A 25,544-nucleotide genomic window follows, 5' to 3' on the forward strand; every position below is an offset into this window, starting at 1 on the left:
GGCGCACAATTTTAGGGATCAGCAAAGAATGTTGGCATCCTGGAATTTAGCATTATTATTAAAAGAAAACTTTGTTGCTTATTACAAGCTTATTACTGGAAATACCATGTTTCCTTCCGGTTGTACATTGCATTATGCATATTACAAATAGGGAGTTGAGTCCAATCTCTCTCCCTCACTGCAAGACCCTGTTGCAGTGGTCCCTATACACAAATATATGTGTATATAGGTATTGTTATCCCATATCCTTCAGCCAGTTAAGGGCAGGGCTGTCTCTGAGGCATTGTGGGATAACAACACTACCTATATACACAAATATGTGTGTGTATATGTGTGTGTGTGTATATATGTGTGTATATATGCGTATGTGCATATATGTGTATATGTGTGTGTGTATATATACATACACACACACATGCAAGCACACACATATATTTTGGCCATTGCTTAATGGAAATTGCTATTAGGGGAAAAATGACCAGTTTGCATTTGAGGGAAATGAAAATTGAGATAGTTTTGCCCTGAAGTCTGGTCTTGAAAACACACATACACTCGCCATTTGATTCATTCTTTAATACCCACACACACAAATAATACAATTCGACAAAATTATCTGTGTTTTAACTTACTCATTAGAGATTTATATTTGAATGGAACACATTCATTATTCTTGTTTAAAGTATAATTTATTTGTTGTGACAGAAGTGTTTTTATAGCATAGATTTTTTCTATATTGGCTGCTCAGACATGGTTCATTCCTGTTCTCTTACCCTTCAAAATCTACTGGTGTGGACAAATGGGAAGCTGCCAGCAGCCTCAGAGCTATTTCTCCTTTCTCCTTTCTTTCTTGAGTCACATGAGTCACAGAAGTTCCTTGTAACCTGAGTGAGTTTGGTCAGAAATCTGAGATCATCTTGAAAGCAAGGAAGGATTCTTCCCACAGAAACTCAGAGGGTGCAGGGGAATCATTTGGCAGTGAACAAAAGTTGAGATTGGCTGTGGAATTGGCCGCCAACCTGTTCAACCGATAGGGAGATGTTCCGGCCAGATCTAAATATTTACAAAAAGTGTAATATCTGTCCTGAAAGATCCAGATGAATATCGGTGTGACCCAAGCCTGCCAATGAGTGCCTCCAGATCTTCGTTTTGGTCTGAAGCCATGGCAGCAGTGTTGCACATTTGAGAATGTAAAGCCTTCATTTACACACATTCGATTCCCAGCACCAGCTTGGAACTGAATGTAGGAGAATGCAGTGGAGGCAGAAACAATTGTTTCCCTGGATTCCCTTTAGAAGAGAAGTGTGCTGGTGAGAAAGCAAGCAGGATATAAATGGCATCTGTGATGGGGCTGCTGAAGACTCGGTTGGCCAAGCTTTAAAGTCTGATACTCTTGGGCATAATCAAGAAGAAAGGCTTCAAGGCTGAGCTCTGGGGAATCTTGACGACTAAGGTTAAGGTTGACACTGGAAAGGCGGTTGAGGGTGTGGTTGGCACTGGAAAATGGCATCGGAACCTCTGTTGGGTGCTGGGTGGGCACTCGAGAAAGGAGGCCAATCTGATGGAATGCTAGAGCCAGATGAACAAAATTCAATCAATCCTTCTCCACTGCCAGGTGTTTTCAGAGGAGGGGAAAAGCTGGGGGTTAAACAGAGGGTTAAGTAACAAAAATAAGGAAGAAACACTTTCTACCCTTATGGTCTGCATAGTTCTGTGAGATGAGGTGGAAACTTACTGAATTTATACAACTGCTGTGTTTGTTGTTGGGGTGGGTAGTCTCCTCCTGAATGTAATCTTCTCTTTAATAGATGAGGTTAATCAGTGCAGATATGATCCAGAATGGCACAATTTTATTTTCTTCTTGCTGATTTCAAGGGCTTGTAAGAACTAGATCCCATCCAGACCTCAGGACAGCCATTCCTGCTTTAAAGTTAGTGGAAAGGTGCCCAGTCCGAAGCCCCGACTCTTTCTGTGATTTCTGAGGCACTGGTAAGTTTTATATGAAGGGACCGGATCACACGTTGGTTCTCTGAGGTTAACTTGCAGAGAAGCAGAGAAAGCCAGGCCCATTGTCATGAGGGGTTGTCTGATCCTGGACAAACTGGAGGTTGGTGGGAATACCTCCAAGACTCTGAGTGGACCGTAGAGGGGTCTATAAGGAAGAGGAAGAGACCAGGCATCTGTAATCCCAGCACTTTGGGAGGCTGAGGTGAGTGGATCACTTGAGGTCAGGGGTTCGACCTCATGGCCAACATGGTGAAACCTGTCTCTACTAAGTATACAAAAATTAGCCCAGTATGGTAACAGGGGACTGTAATCCTAGCTACTGGGGAGGCTGAGGCAGGAGAATCACTTGAACCTGGGAGGCAGAGGTTGCAGTGAACCGAGGTTGTGCTACTGCATTCCAGTCTGGGTGAGAGAGTGAGACTGTGTCTCAAAAACAAACAAACAAAACAACAACAACGACAACAACAAAAAAGCAGGAAGAGGAAGAAGGGGAATGTCCAGGAGTCGACTCAGGCCTGTGGAGTCTTCTTCCTGCCTGGAGGGTGCTTTCCAGTAAGGTAGCATTGTCTAATCTTCTTTAGCATTTCACCAGGCCAAATGTTTCTCTGGCATCCCACTAACCCAGAGAGTTGGAACGCAACTACTTTCTTTTTCTTTTTTTTTAACTGGATTTTATTAGCCTGGAGCTAACAAGTCTTGACTAGAAACAAACCTTTTCTTTTTCCTTTTTGGCATTTATGTCAGGGAAGCAGGAACCTAGGAGAGTCAGAGTGACACCATTTAAAAGTCAACTACATCTTGAAACTAGCAAGCACATTCCTTGGCAGTCACAGCCCATGGTCCTAAGATGTTTACAGTTGAGGAAACAGACCGAAGATACCAACAAGGTCACACTCCTTTAACAGCGGAAAGTCCAGATGTCCCAATACCCTTAACAATATATGCTTTCAAGATAATTATATTTATGCTTTGATGGACTTACACACTAAAATGTCAGGGATAGTTTTCTTTACATCAATAAAGTAATAAATTTTGTCATGCCATCAGCCCATCCACACACAGGCACAGCTTAGTTTAGTCTTTACATAGACAAGGCTCCTCTACAAGAAAAAAAGACAGTGTTCCTTCATCTGCTTCCTGAGAACACCCTACTCTGTAATGGAGTAGCGTTCAGTAAACTATCTCTTTTCACCACACACTGCCACTCACCTTGAATTCCTTCCTGTGTGAAATCCAAAAACCCTCTATCGGGATCTGGATCAAGACCCCGTTTTTCCAGTAACATTTACACAAGGGTTCATCCTGACAATGGCCTTGAGGAAAAAACTACTACCTGTTTTCTTGCAGAGGGAAATCCACCAAGGAAACAGTTAAGACATTCGTATAATAGTTTCATGAGGCACAATCACTTTACAATTTGTTGTTGAATGTAATTCTCCCTTTGAACACATTTTGCAATGCGTAACTGGTGGGAAAACAGGCAGCATGCTACGTGTCTTTCAGTGTCTGGGGCTCGTGAGGACCACCCATTGTTGGACAGTGAGAAAGTCTAATGTTTCTTGTTCTTGGTTGAATCTTGTATTTAAAAAAGTCATTCTAAAACAAGATACAGTTTTGATGTAAGTCTAAGAAAAGTGGAAAAAATATGATATGGAATAGGAGTCTTCTTTTGGCCATTTACTTTCTCTGTGGCCTTAGACAAGTTATCTGTTCTTCTGAATCTCCTTTCTTGAACGTTTTTGTAAATTAAAAAAAAGAATTAGGCCGGGTGTGGCGGCTGACGCATGTAATCCCAGCACTTTGGGAGGCTGAGGTAGATGGATCGCTTGAGGTCAGGAGTTCAAGACCAGTCTAGCCAACATGGTGAAACCCCATCTCCACTAAAAATGTAAAATTAGCCAGGCGTGGTGGCTCATGCCTGTAATCCCAGCTACTTGGGAGGCTGAGGCAGGAGAATCCCTTGAACCCAGGAGGCAGAAGTTGCAATGAGCTGAGATTGCACTACTGCGCTCTAGCCTGGGCAACAGAGTGAGACTCCTTCTCAATTTAAAAAAAAAAAATCAAATAGAGACAAAGTCTCACTGTGTTGCCCAGGTTGGTCTTGAGCTCCTGGGCTCAAGGGATCCTTCCGCCTTGGCCTCCCAAAGTGTTGGGATTACAGGTGTGAGCCACCATGCCCAGCTTTAAATTTGTTATATATAGCTCCTTAGAGGGAGGTTAGAGAAAAGAAAGGGAACAGGGAAGAAGACAGGCGAGGAAACTCAGGGAGGTGCAAAGCTGGGGGCGACAGCCTGTGAAAAGCTGTGGAAATTCCTAGTGGAGTGGTGGTGGCCAAAGGCCACTTTTAAGAACTACAGACATTATTGCTATTTCTATGACATCAATCCTTCTTTGTGCAACTCCCCAGCCTCCACCCCCAATTCCTTTAACACCCTTTGGTTGAAGTCTACTGTATCCATGAAGGCTTTGTGTGAGTGGGAATTATTTGTGGAAACTGAGGAAGATGTTTTCACATTGTGTCTATGTGGTGTTGAACAGAAACAGCTCCTATGGAAGCGGCGTTCGGAGACACAGATGACCCTGAGAATATAAGGACCCTGGGAATTTGCAGACATCTTGCAGGAGGGTTTTTGTTTTCCAGAGGGCATGGGACAACGGGTTGGGCAAATCTTCTATAGGTCTCGAGGTGCAGGGAGACTCAGCTGATAGATAGCTGAGTGATGCATGGTAAGAAGACCCTCTTTTCTAGGGAACTCACAAGGTAATTTTCCAGGCTGACTGAGTTCACTGCCAGATTTGCAAATGGGCGGCAGAGGAACTCACCTTTTTCTGTCAGCTTCAGAGTAGAAAGTATAGTCAGGGCTCTGGTCTGGACAGTGAAAGCTCTGTGGAGGGCAAATCAACGAGAGATAATGGTGAGGACCTCATGCGGAATTCACAAGTTCAGCACACATTTCTGACTTCCCAGCCTCTTAATTCTTTTTGTGCTTACTTTCTGTATGGCACAATGAGCAGATCATTAAATACTGGTCTGCTTTTTATTGATAAGATCCTCCACGATCTTGGCCAACTTCCAGACAGCCTCTCCCATTCCCACACCCCCACCAACGTCACCACCCTGACTGCCCACAGGCTGGTACACGTACCTCTGGTCTTTATTAGAGCCTGTCCCTCTGCCTGTAATACCTGTCCTGGTCACATCTGCTCATAGACTCAATGGTAACCTCCATGAAGTTGTTTTCCCCTGTTGTCACTAAGCTAGGCATGACACTCTGTTGCACTGACTTGCTAGGAGCCTCTGTCCCCATGGGAGGACCAACTTCATAAGGCAGGTTCTGTTGTCTGACATATCATAGGTGCTTTATGTTTGCTAAATGACCGGTACCACTTGGTCTGTTATCCTATCAATAAACCCATTATGACATGAGTCCCTTGTTCATACATGTGTTAGATCATTAATGAAAGGACACCTCATGTCAGTCACTGTGCCTGGTGCTGAGGGGGCAGTGTTTGAGCAAGACAGGCCTGGTTTTCACCCTCAGGGCACTTACAGTGTCTTCAGAGGGATACATTTTAAACAGATGATCAGTTACCTAGGTAAGAATTGATCTGTGATGTACGCTGTGAAGAAGGGGAAGAAATTCTGAGGGTGTATAACTGGGAGCTTATATTTGATTTTGGAGTTCAGGAAATGGTTTCTTGAGGAAGTGTTTAACCTGTCATTATCTCTGTATAGGCCTTGCCTCCCTAACCTCACCTCCCTAACCTCATTATGACATTCCATGAGTAGGGACCTCTTCCCATCCCTTTTGTACCCAGCCCATCACTGTGGAGTCCCCTGTTTTCTGCATCCCCCGTAATGTGTGGGGCTCCACTCCCCTTGATTCAGCCTCGCTGATCAAAGCCATGTAACGTGGTATAAACGAGCAGGGAGGTCAGCGTGTTATCGTGGGTGTGGAAGTTAGGAGAGGTCTGGAGACCACACTGTCAGTGGGATTGGGCCGTTTGTCTTGCAGATGGTCATTGTTTTGGTCTTTCATCTCTTGTTGCTTGGAATGTGGAGGCTTTAAGGATGTGAGATGAAAAGAAAGCCCTTGCCCTAATTGGCCTTGGCTGACTTCTAAGCAACTGCTGTCACTGGGAGGCTGGATTGTAGTAGCTCCCATTGGGTTCTACTCTTGCAGTCACTCTGTGGGCACAATAGTCCCTCCTCCAAAGCCAATTAGGTCCGACCAGGCCCAGTGCGTGGAGGGAGCGGGCAGGGTGGTTTGACAGCATCGTCATCATTACCAGCTTCCACAGAGACATGGCTGTTCAAGCTGACACAGTCTGAGGGTCAGACTGGCCCTTTCAGTACAGAATGGAATCTGAAAGCTTTAAGTACTTCCCAACATGTGGTTCCTAAAGTAAACCTAATGACAGATCCTAGCTGGGAGGAAGATTTGTTGTTAAAGTGTAATGCGATTCCAGGTGACCTTACCTCAGAATCTGAGTGTGTACATTTTGTGTGACACTAGCAAGACAGTTTTAGTACACAATCATCACACCTTCTGTTAGTGAGCCATTTCCAAAATGAATCCATGTTTTGAAAAACGATTCTCCAGTTTGAACGTAGGGAATATGAAACAAAGAGGGTGCTCAGTTCTTTCTGAGGATGTTGAGCGTAAGAGTGTGTGTGTGTGTGTGTGTGTGTGTGTGTGTAGAAAGGGGGTATGTGTGGGAATGTGGTCTGGTGTGTGCGTGTCTGTAAGATATGTGTGTAGTGTATTTGGTATGTGTGTGGTGTGTAGTGTGTAACACGTGGTGTGTAGGTGTGTGTGTGTGTGTGTGTGGTATTTGTATGGTGTGTGTGGTGTATGTGTGGGGTGTGTGTGTGGTACCTCTATGGTGTGTGTACGGTATGTACTTGTGTGTGGTATGTACGTGTGCATGCTGTGTGTGGTATGAAAGTGTATGTGGTGTGTGTGTGGTATGTGTGTATGTGGTGTGTATGTGTGTGTGGTGTGTGTGTGGTGTGTGTGTTATGTGTAGTGTGTGTGTTGTGTGTGGTGTGTGTGTGGAGTGTGTGTGGTATGTGTGGTGTGTGTGTGGTGTGTGTGGTGTTTGTGTGTGTGTGGAGTGTGTGTGGTGTGTGTGTGGTGTGTGTGGTATGTGTGTGTGTGTGGTGTGTGTGTGTTATGTGTGGTCTGTGTGGTATGTATGTGTGTGGTGTGTATGTGGTGTGCATGTGGTGTGTGGTGTGTGTGGTATGTGTGTGGTGTGTGTGGTTGTGTGTGGTGTGTGTGTGGTGTCTGTGTGTGTGGTATGTATGTGTTGTGTGTGGTGAGTGTGTGTGTTGTGTATTGTGTGTGGTGTGAGTGGTGTGTGTGTGTGGTATGTGTGTGGTATGTGTGGTGGTGGTGTGTGTGTTATGTACATGTGTGGTGTGAATGGTGTGTGTGATGTGTGTGTGTCATGTGTGGTGTGTGTGGTGTGAGTGGTGTGTGTGTGGTATGTAGGTGTGTGTGGCACGAGTGTGTGTGGTGTGTGTGGTGTGTGGTATGTATGTGTGGTAGGTGTGTGTGTGGTGTGTGTGGTATGTATGTGTGGGTGGTGTGTGTGTGGTGTGTGGTTGTGTGGTGTATGTGGTGTGTGTGGTATGTATGTGTGGGTGGTGTGTGTGTGGTGTGTGGTGTGTGTGTGGTGTATGTGGTGTGTGTGGTATGTATGTGTGGTAGGTGTGTGTGTGGTGTGTGGCATGTGTGTGTGGTGTGTGTGGTATGTGTGTGGTATGAGTGTGGTGTATGCTGTGTGTGTGGTGTGTATGTGATATGTATGTGTGTGGTGTGTGGTATGTGTGTGGTATGTATGTGTGTGTTGTGTGTGTGGTGTGTATGTGAGTGTGCTGTGAACATGTGTGAGGTGTGTGTGGTGTGTGTGTGGTGCGTGTGGTATGTATGTGGTGTGTGTGTGGTGTGTGTGTGCTGCAAGCTTGTGTGGTGTGTGGTGTGTGTGGTGTGTGTGGTGTGTGTGATATGTATGTGAGTGTGGTGTGTGTGTAGTATGTGTGGTGTGTGTGGTGTGTGTGCGGTGTGTGTGGGGTGTGTGTGTGGTGTGTGTGGTATGTTTGTGTGTGTGTGGTGTGTATGTGGTGTGTGTATGTGGTGTGTGTGATATGTATGTGAGTGTGGTGTGTGTGGTATGTATATGTGGTGTAAATGTGAGGTGTGGTGTATGTGGGCTGTGTGTGGGGTGCGTGTGGTATGTATGTGTGTGTGGTGTGTGTGTGGTGGTGTGTGTGGTATGTGTGGTGTGTGTGGTATGTATGTGTGGTGTAAGTGTGTGTGAGGTGTGTGTGATGTGTGTGTGTGGTGTGTGTGTGTGTGGTGTGTGGTGTGTGTGAACGTGTGTGTCTGCAAGCTCCTATAGATGGAAGGTATGGTAGAGCATTGTGAGACGGTAATGAAGTGCGGCTGCTGAGTACTGCACATCACATCTGGATTGTATTTTAAGTCCTCCTTGCTTAGTGTAAAACTGCATAAACCCAATATGAAAATTAAAGCCCAAAGCAAAGCAAGCTAGGTTCTTACTGTATCTCCACTTCAGTTACGTTCTCAGATTTAGGAGCTTGCCACTGTGCCTCTAAGACTGTCATGTATTGATCTTTCATGTACAACGTGGAATTGCTGTAGCAATTTTCATCCGCTCTTTGCCAGAGGCCCATTGAGTCACCGTTCTTGTCCAGGGCTTTCCTGACCACAGCATAGACTCTGTCATTCACGGGAACGAATCCTGGGAGGAAATGGTGAAGAAACAATCAGCCATCTGTTCCCTGTGAGCCAAGCTCAAGGGATGAGGGCGGTGACATCAAAACAAAGCGTGGAACAAGAAAGTTACAAAGAATATGTACATAGAGTGCGGTCTCACTTTTGTAAAAGAAGTTGAAAGTCTGAAAGGAAATACATCAAGATTATTAATTGTGGTGATTTCTTGATAGTGGGATTGCGGATGATTTTTATTTTCTTTCTAGTGCTTTTTGGTGTTTTCCAAATTTTCTACAGTAAAAGACAGACAAAAGAAAACCTATACCCAGCTCTGGTTTTGCTACACACGAGGGGTGAGATTCTGGGAGTGAAGGTCTACCTCTTTGAGCCAGGGCCCATTTCTCAGATGAGAAGACAAGTCTGCTTGGTCCTCTTCTCAGGGGGAGTGTGGGGACGGAAGAGGCTGATGCACGTGGAAAGGCCAGGTGGGCCAAGTAAAAGCAAAACCCTTTTTGTGGTTCCAGAAGTGCTGATTCTCTTGGTCTCTGTTGTTAGGGTGTAGGAAGGAGTGCCTTTGAGCAGCAGGGGTCCTAACTCCTTAGAGGGTTACCCCAAGTAACTTGTTAATTCCACTTGTTAATTTCAGCCTTCGGATGTATAATGGAGAGGGCATTTAAAGAAAATATCTGTCTCTCCATTTCTTCCCTTAGGAGATCTCTTCTGAGTGAATTCCTCAATGTTAGGCTATTGTTCTTTCCTGGGCCCTTTCAGCCACGGAAAATTTCTTTAAGGCTTCTCCTTAACAAAGTGAAGCAAATTGATCATGTAATGCAAAAGTATCAGACAGTCCTGGATCTGAATTCTGGCTCTAACAATTAGGAGCAAGTCGTTTCACCTCTGAGCCTCGGCTTCCTTATTGTTCATCATTCACTCCATAAATATTTCTTGCGTGCCCACTTTGCACCTGGCCTGGTTCTAGGTCTGGGGATAATGACGTTATCCTTCATTATCTGAGATCATGATACCTATCTTGAAAGGTCCTGGAGAATAAAGAGGAGAATGTGAAGATTTTAACACTTGGGGAGTACTGGACACGTTGCAATTGTTATTATGTGACTATATGCACACTGCAGTTCTGTGTTCTAGTTGTTAGTTTTGCCAGTCACGGTCGGGTGATGCAGATCCCATAGACCTCGGCTTGCTCAATGAGCACCTGACAGCTGTTCTAGGTCTGTGCGTCAGGTGCAGTAGAAGGTGAGCAGAGACAGTGTCATCCAGATAATCGTCAGTGTGAGCGCTGCACAGGTGTGCCCTGCCCTGCTTTTCCCCTTCCACTCTGGTTTAAGTCCTCTTTCTTCCCTCTTAGGCACCCACATTTTCTGGATTTCTGGCCTGAGGTTCTTCTCCTTTAGGTGGCCTTGCAACATGCTGCGGCCAGACCAGACTTCCTTATGCACCACGTCCATCAGAACACACTCCTGTCCAAACCTTCAAAGGGTCCTTCCTTCTAGAGCATGTCAACATTTCTGCTTTTATATTTCTGCCTCTGGTCTGTTGATTACAGTATCCAGCACATGTTTTTGGACTGTAAGAACCTAGCCTCAGCCTGCTGTTTGTATTCCCACTCTAAAGGCAGCCAGTCTTTCCCTTTTTCTGCAAATGCACCTGCCCCTGATCCTTGCTCACCTCTGGCAGCCTGCCTGAAAGCCTTCCTTCCCTCTCATCATACGTCACATCCCCTCTTCCACTCCAACAGCTTGCTTATGTCCCACCTCTGGACCGATTTATCCCTTTTTAACTCTCATTCTTTCTTTTCTTTTCTTCTTTTTTTCTTTTTTTTCTGTTGAGTTCTTAATCATATTCTACTTTGTGCTACATGCTGTGGTTTCATCTGTGTTGGTATCTGGACAGCCCAGTGTTGGGCCTCTGGAGGGCCCTAAGTAACTACTCATTGGTTGATTTTAAAAGTCATGCATCCAATGTTGTATAATGCCCTTAAGGCTTAAAGTTTAGCAAGAAAAGCAAGCAAATCACATCCCTCTTGCCCATAGAAGTTTTGTTTTGTTTTTTTTTTTTTTTAAAAAGGCAGATCGTTGCTCAGCACAGTCTTAGTGTAAATGTCACTGTATTAAGGGTTTCTTTCACTGACACCAAAACAGACCCAGGAAACCTGTTCTAAGATGTTGCTTGAGCTGCAGTTGTCTCTTGGGACCTGCCAAGCCATTTATACACAGTTTACCAATGTTGACATAGCCCCAGAGTTTAAAAGAATTTCCAAACCAAAATAAGGAAAAGCAATTGGCCTGGATGGCCGTTTACTCAGAGTCCCCAGAAGTCCTGAGTTCTGGCAATAACACCTGCAAGGCAATTGTGGAGCCTGCTGTGTAACCACAGGTGTGGGATCTGGCAATTCACATCTCCGTGGGCGAGAATTTTGACCCTCGACTTAAATCATTTGTATCATGAGTCCATTTGCCACAGAGCTTTCACAGCACATTTCTGTTTTGAAATGGAATTGGATAAAGTTTGGGGGTACATGGCATTAGTGGGCATTCAAGGAACCTTAGTTCTTCTCCTCTTTCCCTGTTCCCTTTCCCTGCTCCCTAACGCCTCTGTGACTGCTGTGATCCCCTTCACCCCAGTGGATCATGCTGACTCATCTTTCTCCTGTCTTTCTACTTTCAGAAGGCTCCCATGTCTCCCCCTCCATGGCATCTTCACATGATAGATTTCTTTTTTTTTTGTTTTGAGATGGAGTCTTGCTCTGTCACCTAGGCTGGAGTGCAGTGACATGGTCTCAGCTCACTGCAACTTCCACCTCCCGGGTTTAAGCCGTCCTCCCACCTCAGCCTCCTGAGTAGCTGGGATCACAGGCACGCATCACCACGTCTGGCTAATTTTTGTGATTTTTGTAAAGACTACGTTTCGCCATATTGCCCAGTCTGGTCTCGAACCCTTGAGTTCAAGCAATTTGCCTGCCTTGACCTCCCAAATCGCCGAGATTACAGGTGTGAACCACCGTGCTCAGTGATAGATTTCTCTTCCATTGCATTAGCAAAATCTTTCAACTGGAGAGGTATTATCTTAAATGCCAGAGGCTTGTGATCTCTTTTGCAGTAGTGCCTCTGACCCCTCAGGCTCTCCCCCAAGTTGCACAGATGTCCGTCCACCTGTGCTCATCTTGAATTACAAGATTATCCTCCCTGCCCTGTCACAACAATATCGACTGTCTGAGGCAGTGGGATGTAGCTGGCCCCATCACAACTGAAGCACATAGTGTCAGTCTTCATTTAAAAGTAAGACAAAAGATAAGCAAGGTGAGCGCGTGAGGCATGCCATGATTGTTCACCTGCTGAAGTCTGAGACCTAGACTGTGAGTGTGGAGATTACCCTGGTGGTCTTTGCAAAAGTTAGTTAGACTTTTAAGAAAGGCAGGATAACACAGGTTCTGAAGCTGAACAGCCTGGCTGGACAAAAAGCTGCACGAGCTTTGGCTGTGCTATTTAGATTCAAATCATAGCTAGGTTACTTATTAGTGTAAATTTGTAACTTCTCTGTGCCTCAGTTCTCGTCTGTAAAATGATAACAGCATCTACTCCTAAAACATGCCCAGCACGTCATAAGACGTGTTAGCTCTCATTACTGTAAGGAAGAGTATGTAGTGGTTAAAGGCAGGGTCTCTGAAGCTGGAACGCTGGTTCATATCTTAGCTTCACCGTTTAAGTAGCTCTGGGACCTGAGCAAGAGTCACTTAGCATCTGTCTCTGTTTCTCATCTACAAAAATGGGAATGGGAATGGTATCTCCCTAATAGGTCACTATTACATGTACACACCATATGAAGTGTTATTATGATGAAACTAATTAGAAAGCATATTCCTTGACTTTTAGGTTTGGCTGATTCGAAAAGGGATATATAAAAAATATCTACTAGACACCTCTAAGAAAAGTATTGGATTAAGAATGAACAGACTAAGATTCAAGAGCCAGTTCTATGACTTACTAGAAGGGAGACTCTGGGCAGGTCATTTAATTTCCCTTGGCCTCAGGCTTCTCATACATAAAGTGGGTTAATAATACTTCCCCTGTATAGTTTATTAGATTTTTTTCACCCACGGACTAAATGCAGTATACAGTTATCCCCAGCAGCATCATTTTGTCAAATAGATATGAAAAGATTACACACTGAAGGCTGGGTGCGGTGGCTCACACCTGTAATTCCAGCACTTTGAGTGATTGAGGTGGGTGGATCACTTGAAGCCAGGAGTTCAAGACTAGCCTGGTCAACATGGAGAAGTCCCATCTCTACTAAAAATACAAAAAATCAGCCAGGTGTGGTGGTGCACACCTGTAATCCCAGCTACTTGGGAGGCTGAGGTATGAGAATTGCTTGAACCCAGGAGGCGGAGGTTGCAGTGAGCTGAAATTGTACCATTACATTCCAGCCTGGGTGATGAAGTGAGACTCTGTCTCCAGAAAAACAAAAATAAAAAGAGAGAAGATTACACACTGGAATGCAATGATTATCCCTTAAAATGATAAAAGTGCCCATTTTATTTAAGTCAGAGGATTCACCCCAAGCATGCTCTTGCCGGGACTCAGTGAATCTGGGATTGGGACTTTCTTGCTCCTGTGGCTTGAGTTCACCAGGAACATGCAGAAATAGCCCCCCGCCTCCAAACCCACTCCCTTGATTATCATTCTTTCTCTTCCTTCCCTTGCTTCCCATTTGGTTCAGAAGACACATGTTTTGTATAATTGCGAGTAGCAATAGAGGAGTGTGTTCTGAAATTCTGGTTAATTTCCCTCAGGGAACAAAGTACAGCAGAGAGCATGGCTTCTACTCATCAGAATAGACTGCATTGCTTTCGTAGATATGTGAACTGGCCTTGATGTCTAGGGTGATGGTGTAATATTCATCAAAGGTGAAGCAGGTGTTACTGTACCTTATAAAGGTGGCAGAAGAAAGCTGCAGACTGAGGCACAGAAACATCTTCAGTGGCTGCAGCAGCATGGCATGGAGGACTGCCATGGTCTCAATCTGTTTGGAAAGTGCTAGGCCTGGTATTGGGTAAAACTGACTCACCTCTTGTTTATATGCCAGGGCTTCTGGGTGAAGTCATATGTGCAGATCCTCTCCCTGCCCCTTCTGAATATACATTGGCTTCTGGAATTTGGCCCAAGACATCATCAGTAATGAATCACCAGTCACCATTACCTGTCACCGATGATTTTGCAAATTGCAGTTTTTCTTAGGAAGGGGAATGTCCTGAATATGGTTTTTTTTACACCTCTCATTTCAGCATCTGCTGTTTGAAGAAAGCCATTGAGAAGATGTAAATACCAGCAAGTGAAATTCAGAGTTGTGTAATCATCACGTACCTGGTCCGTTGAGAAGTTCCGCTCTTCTCACTGCAGGAAACCCAGGCACAAAAACCCTCTTTTCCTGGATTACATACCCTCTTCCACCCCTCCTTAATCAAAGAAGTCTCCGATCCCCAATTCATTTAGTGACTAGCATAGAATGAGAAAGACTATGCTTCTGAACTTACATCTACTTATATATTATTTATATTTATTTGGAAAGAAACAGCTTAGGTTTACCTTGTTCCTGATACATTCTTCCATAACACCATAGCACAAAAAAAAAAAATCAGAAAATATGCTTTTTCACATCTCCTTTCTGAATTTTATGACTTACTCACTGAAGAAGAGGAAAGAAATATGCAACTTTGTGAGTAGAAAGAAACAAAATGTAGATTAGAATCAAGATAATATTTACTATGTGTTCCTTCAAGAGAAACACTGACAGAATGGTGGCATAAATAACTCTGAAAAATCAACTCCATTAAAACAATGAGAACACTAGCAAAAAATGGTCAAAATAAGTTTTCCAGAATTTTGGAAGTTAACCAAATCCTTGCAACAATCTGGGAGCATTTATTTAAGAAAAATGGTTGAATATCATTAAGAACTATGAGCGTTATGGCATTTCAAGTAGCCCTGGTCCCACTCACTTCGCCCTATCTCCATGAGGGCCTTTGCAACTATGGTAACTGTGAAGATTAGCAAACTAGCAGCCAATGGAAGGAAACAGAACAGGTTTGGAGCTTCCCAAAAAGCCTCATCCCCAGAGAACTGTCACTTTGTGACCTTTTTGGAAGTTGCCGGTAAAGTTTCGTCCTCCGGGCTTTTCTTTATGTGACCTGACTCAGAACATCCTCTGTGTGAACAGCTATATTGCTAAGATGTTTGTCAAAAATAATCAGTTGGAATTTTTCAACATTGTAATGTTCTGAGGCAGTGATTCCAGTTGGGACTAACAAAAGGCTGAGTAAAAAATGTAAAATAAACCCCTGAGGAATGAGATGTCTGTAGGGGGTTTGAAAAGGTTGGACAAATCCCTGGGAATCTAAAAAGCCATGTGCATGTGCAGGGCTACACACATTCCCAGGAAAGACCTGAGAAGGCCCTAATCTCTCACCTTTGGCTGGCCTTGAGGCTCTGCACAAGTAAGAAGTGAAGGCTAAGGCAGAGCTGTAAACTGCCTATCTGATCATTGAAGGCATACCCCAAAACACACATGCAGAAGTGCTTGGCAAAGACTGGGAGACTTGTTGGTTCCAGAGTTATTAGTTCAAGAAATTAAAAAAAAAAAAGTCTCTATTTATTAGCTGGTCAATAAGCAAACAGAACAGAGACTTTGGCGGTTAGACATGATAAAGAATACAGACTTCACAGAATTAAAGAAAGTCAGGAAACAGCAGCAACAACAACAACAATAAAAAAAAAGAACAACGAACAGCAACAAAAACTCAGGGAGGAGAAGGGAGTCTGGTGTCCAAAGTTGTGACATTGTGTGTGTGTGTGTGTGTGTATTTATTTATTTTTTTGAGACAGGGTCTCACTGTTGCCCAGGCTGAAGTGAAGTGGTGTAATCATAGCTCACTGCAGCCTCAAATTCTTGGGCTTAAGTGATCCTCCCGCTGCAGCTTCTCAAGTAGCTGGGACTATAGGTGTGTGTCATCACACCTGGTTAATTTTCATAGTTTTTGTAGAGTCAGGGTCTTGCTATGTTCTCTGGACTGTTATTGAACTCCCAGGTGTAAGCAATCCTTCTGCCTCAGCCTCCCAAAGTGCTGGGATTACAGGCATAAGTCACTTTGCCTGGCTTCATGTTTTTTAAATGTTCAGTTTTGAAGAAAAATTATAAGATATACAAATAAACAAGAAAATATGGCTTATACAGAAGAAAAAAAAAACATCCCAGGTAAACAGAAACTGTCCCTGAGGAGGCCCACACACCGAACTTAACTGAACGTAGATATTAACTCAGTTTTATAAATACATTCAAGGAACTAGAAGAAATCATATCTAAAGAATTAAAGGAAAGTATGAGATTGATGTCTCACCAAATAAAGAATAGTAATAAAGAGATAAAAATGATAAAAAGAACCAAATAGAAATTTCTGCAATGGAAAAGTACAATAACTACAATTTTAAAAAGTCACTAGAAGAACTCAACAGCATATTTGAACTGGTGGTAGAAAGTATTGGTGACCTTGAAGATAGGTCATTTGAATGCATTTAACAAAAAAAATGCAAGACTTGTATACGGAAAACTATAACAACACACTCAGGATAGTCAAAATGATCTTTTTTTTTTTTTCTGAGGCGGAGTCTTGCTCTGTCACCCAGCCTGGAGTGCAGTGGCCAGATCTCAGCTCACTGCAAGCTCCGCCTCCCGGGTTTACGCCATTCTCCTGCCTCAGCCTCCCGAGTAGCTGGGACTACAGGCGCCCGCCACCTCGCCCGGCTAGTTTTTTGTATTTTTTTTTAGTAGAGACGGGGTTTCACCAGGTTAGCCAGGATGGTCTTGATCTCCTGTCCTCGTGATCCGCCCGTCTCGGCCTCCCAAAGTGCTGGGATTACAGGCTTGAGCCACCGTGCCCGGCCAAAATGATCTTGAAAAACAAACAAAACTCAACAAAGTTTGAGGACTCACACTTCCCAATTTTAAAACTTACTGTGTAGCTACAGTAATCAAGATAGTGTGGTACTGACATAAAGATAGACATATAAATCAATGAAATAGAATTGAGATTTCAGAAACATATCCACACATTTATTATTAGCTGGGTTTTGACAAGGGTAACAAGACAACTCGATGGGGAAATAAATGGTGCTGGGTCAACTGAATATCCACATGCAAAAGAATAAAGTTGGAGCCCTACTCATACCATATACAAAATTAACTCAAGGTGAACCAAGGGCCTAAATGTAAAACTATAAAACTCTTAGGAAAAAACATAGGTATAAATCTTCATAATCTTGGTTTAGACAATGGTTTATTAGACATGATGCCTGAGGCAAAAATAAGTAAAGAAAGAAATAGATAAATTGGACTTCAAAACTAAAAGCTTTTGTTCTTTGAAGGCCACTATCAAGAAAGTGAAAAGGGCTGGGCACGGTGGCTTACGTCTGTAATCCCAGCAGTTTGGGAGGCCAAGGAGGGTGCATCAGCTGAGGTCAGGAGTTCGAGACCAGCCTGGCGAACATCATGAAACCTCGTCTCTACTAAAAATACAAAAATTTGCCAGGCATGGTGGCGTGCGCCTGTAATCCCAGCTACTCAGGAGGCTGAGGCAGGGGAATTGCTTGAACCCAGGATGCAGAGGTTACGGTGAGCTGAGATTGTACCACTGCACTCCAGCCTGGGCAACAGAGTGAGACTCCATCTAAAAAAAAAAAAAAAAGTGACAAGATAATCTACATCATATATCTGAAAAAGGCCTAGTTTCTAGAATATATAAAGAATACAACTCAACAACAAAAAGACAAATGTTCCAATTTAAAAATGGGCAAAGATTTGTATACGTTCTCCAAAGAAATGTACAAATGGCCAACAGGCATGCAAAAAGATGCTCAACATTATTAGTTATTAGGAAAATGCAAATCAAAACTTGAGTGAGATACCTCTTTACAGCTAGAATTACTGCTATCGAAATGACAGATAATAATAAGAATTGGCATGGATATGGAGAAGTTGAAAGTTGAACCTTCATTCTTTTCTGGTGGAAATATAAAATGATGTAGCCACTTTGGAAAACAGTTTGGCATTTCTTCAGAAAGCTAAACATAGACTTACTATTATATGGTCCAGGAACTCCACTCCTAAGTATATACCCAGGAGAATTAAAAATGTATGTCCACACAAAAACTTGTACATGAATGTTTATAGGAGCATTATTCATAATAGCTAAAAAGTGGAAACAATCCAAGTGTCCATCAACTTATGAATGGATAAACAAAATGTGGCATGTTCTTATAATGGACTGTTGTTCAGCTGTAAAAATAAATCAGGTACCGATACATGCGACAACGTGGATGAACCTTGAAATGACTGTGCTAAGTGAAAAAAGCCAGACACAGAAGGCCACATATTGTATGCTTCCATTCCTATGAAATATCCAGAAGAAGCAAATCCATAGAGACACAAAGTGATTGCCAGGGACTAGGGATGGTGCGGGGAATGGGAAATGACTATGACTGCTTATTGATTTGGGGTTTCTTTTGGGGATGATGGAAATGTTCTGGAGGTAGATAGTGGGGATGGTTTCACAACCTTGTGAATATACTAAAAACTACCAAATTGAATTTTATGGTATGTGAATCATATCTCAACAAATTTTTACTTACATAATATGCTATGTAGGCAAGTTAGGGTAGCAGAAATAATGTGACAGGACTTTAGTATTGGGTCCTGTTCAGAATCCTTGCTTTGGGAGAGTTTTTAAACTATCTGAGCTTTAGTCTCCACTTCTAAAATTAAGGCAATAATATCAATCTTACCTACTTTTATGTATATTAAGTGAAAAGTGTATGTAAGCTGTTTTGAGCTGGGTCTGGTGGTGCGCCCCTATAGTCTCAGCTACTTGAGAGGTTGGGGTAGGAGAATTACTTGAGCTTAGGAGTTTGAGACTAGGCTGAGCGACATATTGAGACCCCCATCTCAAAAAAGAAAACAAAACAAACCCTAAAACCATTTTAGGGAACAGGGTGGGCCTGATATATAGTATAAATTTTTAACAATTGTTAATTAGTTTTCTACCTTCCTTCCTTCCTTTCTTCCCTCTTTCCTAAATTTATACAGATCAGGATGGTAGAAAATAAAATATAGGAGTTCTGCTATTGATATGGGGATGATGGTCTAATCTCCTTATGAAATGGGGGACATGGGATTGGGGGGATGGGAAACGACTCAGAAGGGAACACTCTGATTTATGTAGAATTGTTCCATGCATTTTTTCTGCAAGATGGGGCTCAGCCCCAGAGAGGGCCTGTGTGAAGACACTGGCATGTCTTCTAGGGAGAGGGGCGTGTCTATGGTCTATAGCCCTACGGCTATAGGGACAGCTGTTCATAAAACAAAATTGTTCTTTGAATCAAGCTGGAAAGGACTTGATTTTTCTTGAGGACAGGGGACCAAAAGAAAACAAGTTTTGAAATAAAATACACATTTTTGGGGCCTCCTTGTATTTCTTCAGCCCCTTTTCTACAATGCTGGACTGTAGTTCCTGGAAATTCACATTTTCAAAAAGCCCCATCAGTGATTCTTGGATGGAGCTTTTAGAACACGCATGCGTGTTCAAGTCACCGGAAGCATCTTGCTAGTACACAGATTCAGTGTGTCTGATACGGGGCCTGAGATTCCTCATTTCTAACAGGAGTGATACCAGGAGGTTGCTGATCCATGGACCACACTTTGAATAGCAAGCGTTTAGCAGCTGGTTTGAGTAAACCAGGTTAGAATTAAATGCCAGACTAATCAAAGTTGGAAAAGCTAGGTCCATGACTGCCCTGTGCACCCCAAGCCTGCCCGTCTGCCCACAGCTTTATATGCAGAGGCTCTTCATGCTGTAGAAAGTCTGGTGGGTGCTTCAATGCCTTGTTGGTCTCCCTGGGAAGGAGAGCTGTCACAGAGGAGAAAGCAGTTGGCTTTCCAAGGTCAAAGTCTAATGGGAGATTCTCTGAAACTGACCAGACACGAACGCTGATGGATGCAGGGATCATTTGTTTGAGGGGCCCTGGGGTTTTTGATATGTCTCTTGGGCATGTCAGCAGTGTGACGGATGCAATATGGTGAACATGAGGAAGGGGCGCAGATGTTAGAGTCCAAGAGGCCTCCATTGGAATCCTGCTCCTCACATTGTAACCTTGGACTGTACTTAACCTACCTGAGCCTCAGTTTTCTTATTCGTATTATGGAGAGACTTTGACCAACCTTGTAGGATTGTGTTAATGTTTAAAAGAGGTAATGCATGTAACATGCATGCCAGAGTCAACACTCTAAGAGAAGTTTTTTACCACCAATGGCAAGTATCTGTGTTAACTCGAGGGACAAGGGTGACCAGGTAGCTGGAGAAGTTTTACTCTCATTTGTTGACCCACAATGGATGCTCAAGTCCACACATATTGATTTATGAGCTAATTGGGTTGTGCCTCTGGCTCTTTGGTTCAGCATTGTGGGTGTTATGCCTTTGAATAGCCCAAAGTGAGAGTCCTCGTGCTTTAGGGATAGCCCGTGGTCAGCTTTTGAGAAGATGCTTACCATTCTTCTCATTCCCCGAGGCCTTACAAATTCTCAGAGAGAGGGAACACGCTGTTATGTATTAGGTTAAGCATTTTCAAGCAGGACTGGCCCTAAGAGATAATTTTAATCTAACTCCCTTAATTATGTCTGAGAAAACTGAGCACAGAAAACTTAAACAACTTGCCCCAGGCTCAAGAATCACTTAGTGACAAAGTCAGGGCCAGATCCCAGCCTCCTTCCCACCGGCTGGGGATTCTCTCCACTGGACAGCTCTACTACCTAGGGAATACATGTATGCTCTGCTTAGCATTTCAGATTCAGATGTATTCCAGATACAGCACATTTTAATTTTAATATGCCGTGTGTATATTTTGTTGTATGTGTGGAACACATGCCTCATCTACTTACATTTGGTAGAACTTGGAGAGAAGTTTATCACAGCAATAGTTAATTGCTCAAGACTTTTTGTTGATGATATTTGTGTTTTCGTTTAATCCAAAATTGCGTGTCAAGAGCACAGCTAGATCTGCATTGTGCTTTACTTGTGTTGCCTTGTTGGCCCGCCGGGGTCAGTGGACTGGGGTTGGGTGGTTGAGCTGCTCCAGGTCATAAGGCCTTCTGGGAAAATAACCCCTGCTTTATAGCAATTATTGCCAAACTCTAGGCTGGCAATGATCTTGATCAACTGTTTACCTGTTTTCATGGAATGACAGAGATGAGGGCAAAATTATGACATTTTTAAAAAGAAAGAAACATTGATTTGGTTTGAAGTCCTGCCTTTTATTTTGACATTATAGCTTTCTGATGTTTTGTTGTTCTTTCTTTTATGAAACTATGATCATTGTAGATTATAGATGGTAGATTTTCCCTTCCTTCACCTATTTATTTATTATTTTATGTTTGCCTCGCACTAATAAACTTTTATTTCACTCAAATTGGAGCAATAATCTTCCATACATAAGTATCTTCCCTGCCCAATAATTCAAAGAACAAAATCCAAAATGATTAATAAAGAAAAATATAAGAATTAACAGTCCCGGCGGGGCGCGGTGGCTCAAGCCTGTAATCCCAGCACTTTGGGAGGCCGAGACGGGTGGATCACGAGGTCAGGAGATCGAGACCATCCTGAGCTACACGGTGAAACCCCGTCTCTACTAAAAAAAATACAAAAAACTAGCCGGGAGAGATGGCGGGCGCCTGTAGTCCCAGCTACTCGGGAGGCTGAGGCAGGAGAATGGTGTAAACCCAGGAGGCGGAGCTTGCAGTGAGCCGAGATCGTGCCACTGCACTCCAGCCTGGGTGACAGAGCTAGACTCCGTCTCCAAAAAAAAAAAAAAAAAAAAATTCACAGTCCCTTTAAATTTGTTTTAAATATTTTTAAGGTTTAAAAAGGGTTTAAAGTTTGTAATTCCTAGTAGGAAAACATTATCTGAATGAATGGCAAACCACGGTAAATGCTTCAGCTGCATTTGGGGGAGAGGGATATGGATTATCTTCAAAGCACCCCAGCTCTCTTGATGAGAAGATCAGAGGTACACTGGTTTGTATTATTGCGACATCCGTAACGAGATCTAGGTTGCTTTTCCTTCAGCAAGGTCTTTATTTATCAGAAGGACATTACGCTTGACCTCCAAATTTGGCTGACAATTTACTGATAAGATTCATAACCTTTGGGTTGCTCTGGTATTGTGACATATTTGCTGGGTTCTGAGCCACATCCTGGAAGAGGCCACCATAACTTCTGGATCCTGCATGGCTGCAAGAACCTGTGGATCACTAAGAATTTCATTGAGTCCAGGGATTCCGGCCGTCCCAGGCATGCCCCCTCCCATTCCAAGCATTCCCCCAGGAAGTCCACCTGGAGAAGAGCCATACTGAACTCCTGACTGTCGTCTGGCTTCTTCTTCCCTCTGGGCTCTCTCATGCTCTTCTCCAGCCTTCTTAACTCTTTCTATTCTTTCTTTGATCTCTCACTCTTCACGTTTTTGCTCATACTTTCTCCCATGTTCTGCAATGTCTGTGCCCTAGGCTGAACTTCTTTCAGCATTATACTAGCACCTTCGTCATAATCCAGTTTACAGGCAAGGGCAAGATCATGTACTGCTTCTTCCCAGTGGCCTAGAGGTCTATGTGCTTTCCCTCGCCACTTGTAAGGCTGAGCTGAATCAGGATTTATTTCAATGACTCTGCCACAGTCTCGGATGGCAGCATTTGGCTTCTGTAATTTGACGAAGACACTGGCCCTCTTGGCATGCAAAATGGCCAACTGAGGATTCAACTTGATGGCATCTGTGAATAAGTCAATGGCTTTCTGCAGTTCACCATCGTTTAGGGCTTCAATAGCAGCCACTTTCTTATCATTTGCCTGATCCATCATCTCTTCCATTATCTCTAAATTTTCATCTCCCATTTCTTGAGGGGCATCAGGGTCTGGTTCAATCACACCTTCATTATCAATTTATAGATCACTTTCCTCACGTGATGGTTCGTCTGCCTTTAAGTCTTCCTCCACCGTATTATCAGGTTTTTCTTCATTGGTATTTTCTTCTGATTTAACTTTCTGAGTAGCAGGTGGTAGTTTACCACCCCATGCTCTCCACCCACTCCCTCAGGAAGTACATTTCCTTGGTGTGCAGAATGCTCAGATCCTGCTTACATATTTTCACAAAAGCCCGAAGTGTGTTCACTTTCCAGGGGTCCATGGTCGGGAGGTGGTGGACGAAGCTAAGGGGCTGTGACCCAGTTCCAGGCCTAGGCGCTGGCTCGGTGTGACCGTGCAGAAGGGGGCACCTATTTATTTATTAAATATCCTTATTTAACAAAATGAAAACTCGGCACCTATCTAGGTGCTTAAAACCCAGAGTCTTGAAACTGGAGATCTAAAAATATTTACTTTGCAGCATAACTTCCGGAAATGCCTTGCCTCACTGTGGCAAAAAGCAGGAATTGCTAGCATTTAAGTCGGAGTAGGGAGGTTATGTCTCAAAAAAGGTGTTCAGGGACCCCTTTCTCACTGAGTGGGAGGTCAGATCTTTTAAGCTCCTCTTCCCAACATTAGAATCAGTCATCCCCCCAAAATTGGACATTGATTTCAGTCATTTTGAGGCAGAGATCAGTGTTGAGGGCACTTCGTGGTTTGAGTGAGAGCAGGGGTTGGTGGGTGAGAAAGTGAAATCAGACAAGAGAAGTTGGGACTCAGAGCTTCCCAGGCCCCAAACAGAAGAGGAACTGGGAAGTATCTCCAGCTGCGGAAGAGGAAGGTTTGGACACTCTCTTTACATGGCCAGTGTGGCTTCTTTCTTTGAGAGGCAAGAACTCGCTGCTTGAGAGGAAACCCACTGCAGGAACCCTGAAGAAAACGAAGTCCGCCTAGGTCAGTAACTGGAAACGAGTGGCTTTTCCTCCGTCCTGCGTAGCTACACTTAGAAATTTCACGGAAAGGTGTGATATTTTATCAAGACTTTTGACTACATTGCTCCTGCTGTTTAACCAGAGGATTCAGTAGAAAACAAACAAACAAACAAACAGGACGGTTTAATGAGTGAGACATGAATTGGAACAGGCAGAATGAGCTGTGGGTTCCTGTGGTGGTCTGACAATGATGTGATGAGGACACCTTTCCAGGGGCAAAGTCAAGGCCATGTGCTGCTCACAGGAAATTCCCTTCGGTTAAGTTCCTGAAGAGTGTATTGATTTTCTGATACCCTGCCTTATTCAGGTAGGATTTGAAGCAGCTTACAGAAAAACAAGATGTAAAATGTAAGAAGTTAAGGATATAGGGAAAAGAAAGGTTGAACAGCATGATAAGAGAAAGGTGGGGTTTGTGATTGCGGAAATGCTTGCTGGTGTTTCTGTGTTGGTTCTGTTGTTGCAGGTACTGGGAGGAGGAGATGAACCCTACTCCTGTGGAGGCTATGAGGTATTGGTGTCGTGTACACATCCAAGGGATGGTCTAATTATTTACAACTAGGCTCCTGAAAATCAGCCCTGAATCCAGCTTTCTACCTTCTCTTTTCAATATCATTCAATTAATTGAGTCACAGAAGCAGCCTTTAATTCATTTAATTCCCTTACATTCTTCTAACTTCTGCCATATATCTCGTGACCTGTGATTTTTCCTTTTGCACTGATTTGATACTATGTAATAGCAATTAAATATCGTTACTTATACCAGAGCAGCTTATCTTTCTTATCAACAAAAACAAATAAGGTCCACACTCCTGAAAACAAATAGGCTCTATTTCTAGCCTTGTGAACAAATGCAATTTTGTCACTTATGTAATTTGTTATTGATACAGTAACTTCAGAATTATTTGTGGTACTGCTTCCTGAGACATGTAAAATCATATTAATGATTTTTGAATAGTGATCAGTGATAACATTTATTAAATACCCATGGTGCTTTGAACCTTTCAGTTGGTCAGTCAGCATTTATGTTCTTGATATCACTCCCAAAGCATCATATAAACGACTTCTTCTTCTTTTTTTTTTTTTTTTTTGAGAGGGAGTCTCACTCTGTCACCCAGGCTGGAGTGCAATGACACTGCAACCTCTGCCTCCCGGGTTCAAGCGATTCTCCTACCTCAGCCTACTGAGTAGCTGGGATTATAGGTTCCTGCCACCACACCTGGCTAATTTTTGTATTTTTAGTAGAGACGGGTTTTCACCATGTTGGCCAGGCTTGTCTTGAACTCCTGACCTCAGGTGATCCGCCCGCCTCAGCCTCCCAAAGTGCTGGGATTACAGGCGTGAGCCACCGCACCCAGTCCATAAAAACAACTTCTAACCTCAGGAAGCGTACACTCCAATGGGAAACCAAGGGTGACCCCAGACCAATTTATGCGACTGCTCTATTTCCTTATCCACAAAGTGGGGAAAATGACAGTGCCCAGCTCATAAGGCTGTTGGGAGCTTTTAATGACATAATACTTGTGGAGCCTGATGGCTGGCATAGAGAAAGCACTGGATAACTGCTTGTTTTCCTTCTTGTTATTATGCTTGGAGAAATTCTACAGAGGTGGTGCCTAGGAGCTGGCCACACCTCCCCCAGAGGGGATTTCCAGGTTCACAGGTTTCCTTCCCTCCCCGAGCAAGGGCAGGTGAGTCAGGGTCGCTTGTGCTCCCCTCCAGCTCTGGGATGGATGCTGTCCAGCTGGTTACGAGTCTCCGTCACATCCGAGGAAAAGTGGAGCTAGCTGAGGGGAG

The 25,544-nt window shown here is 43.5% G+C and overlaps 1 protein-coding gene and 1 pseudogene across 1 annotated transcript; both read right to left on the reverse strand.

The window, feature by feature from the left end:
* Positions 1-1,374: 1,374 nt before the first annotated feature.
* Positions 1,375-14,039, reverse strand: PLET1 (placenta expressed transcript 1). Its single transcript, XM_011926754.1, has 4 exons — positions 13,594-14,039; positions 8,574-8,774; positions 4,828-4,889; positions 1,375-1,463 (listed from the first exon to the last, which is right to left on the reverse strand). The coding sequence occupies exons 1-4, from the start codon at positions 13,776-13,778 to the stop codon at positions 1,375-1,377; spliced, it is 537 nt and encodes a 178-aa protein (XP_011782144.1). The 5' UTR covers positions 13,779-14,039.
* A 7,917-nt stretch (positions 14,040-21,956) lies between these two features.
* LOC105501028 lies at positions 21,957-23,041 on the reverse strand (annotated as a pseudogene).
* Positions 23,042-25,544: the final 2,503 nt, after the last annotated feature.

Source organism: Colobus angolensis, unplaced genomic scaffold (assembly GCF_000951035.1).
Source record: "Colobus angolensis palliatus isolate OR3802 unplaced genomic scaffold, Cang.pa_1.0 Scaffold7, whole genome shotgun sequence".
NCBI lineage: Eukaryota > Metazoa > Chordata > Mammalia > Primates > Cercopithecidae > Colobus > Colobus angolensis.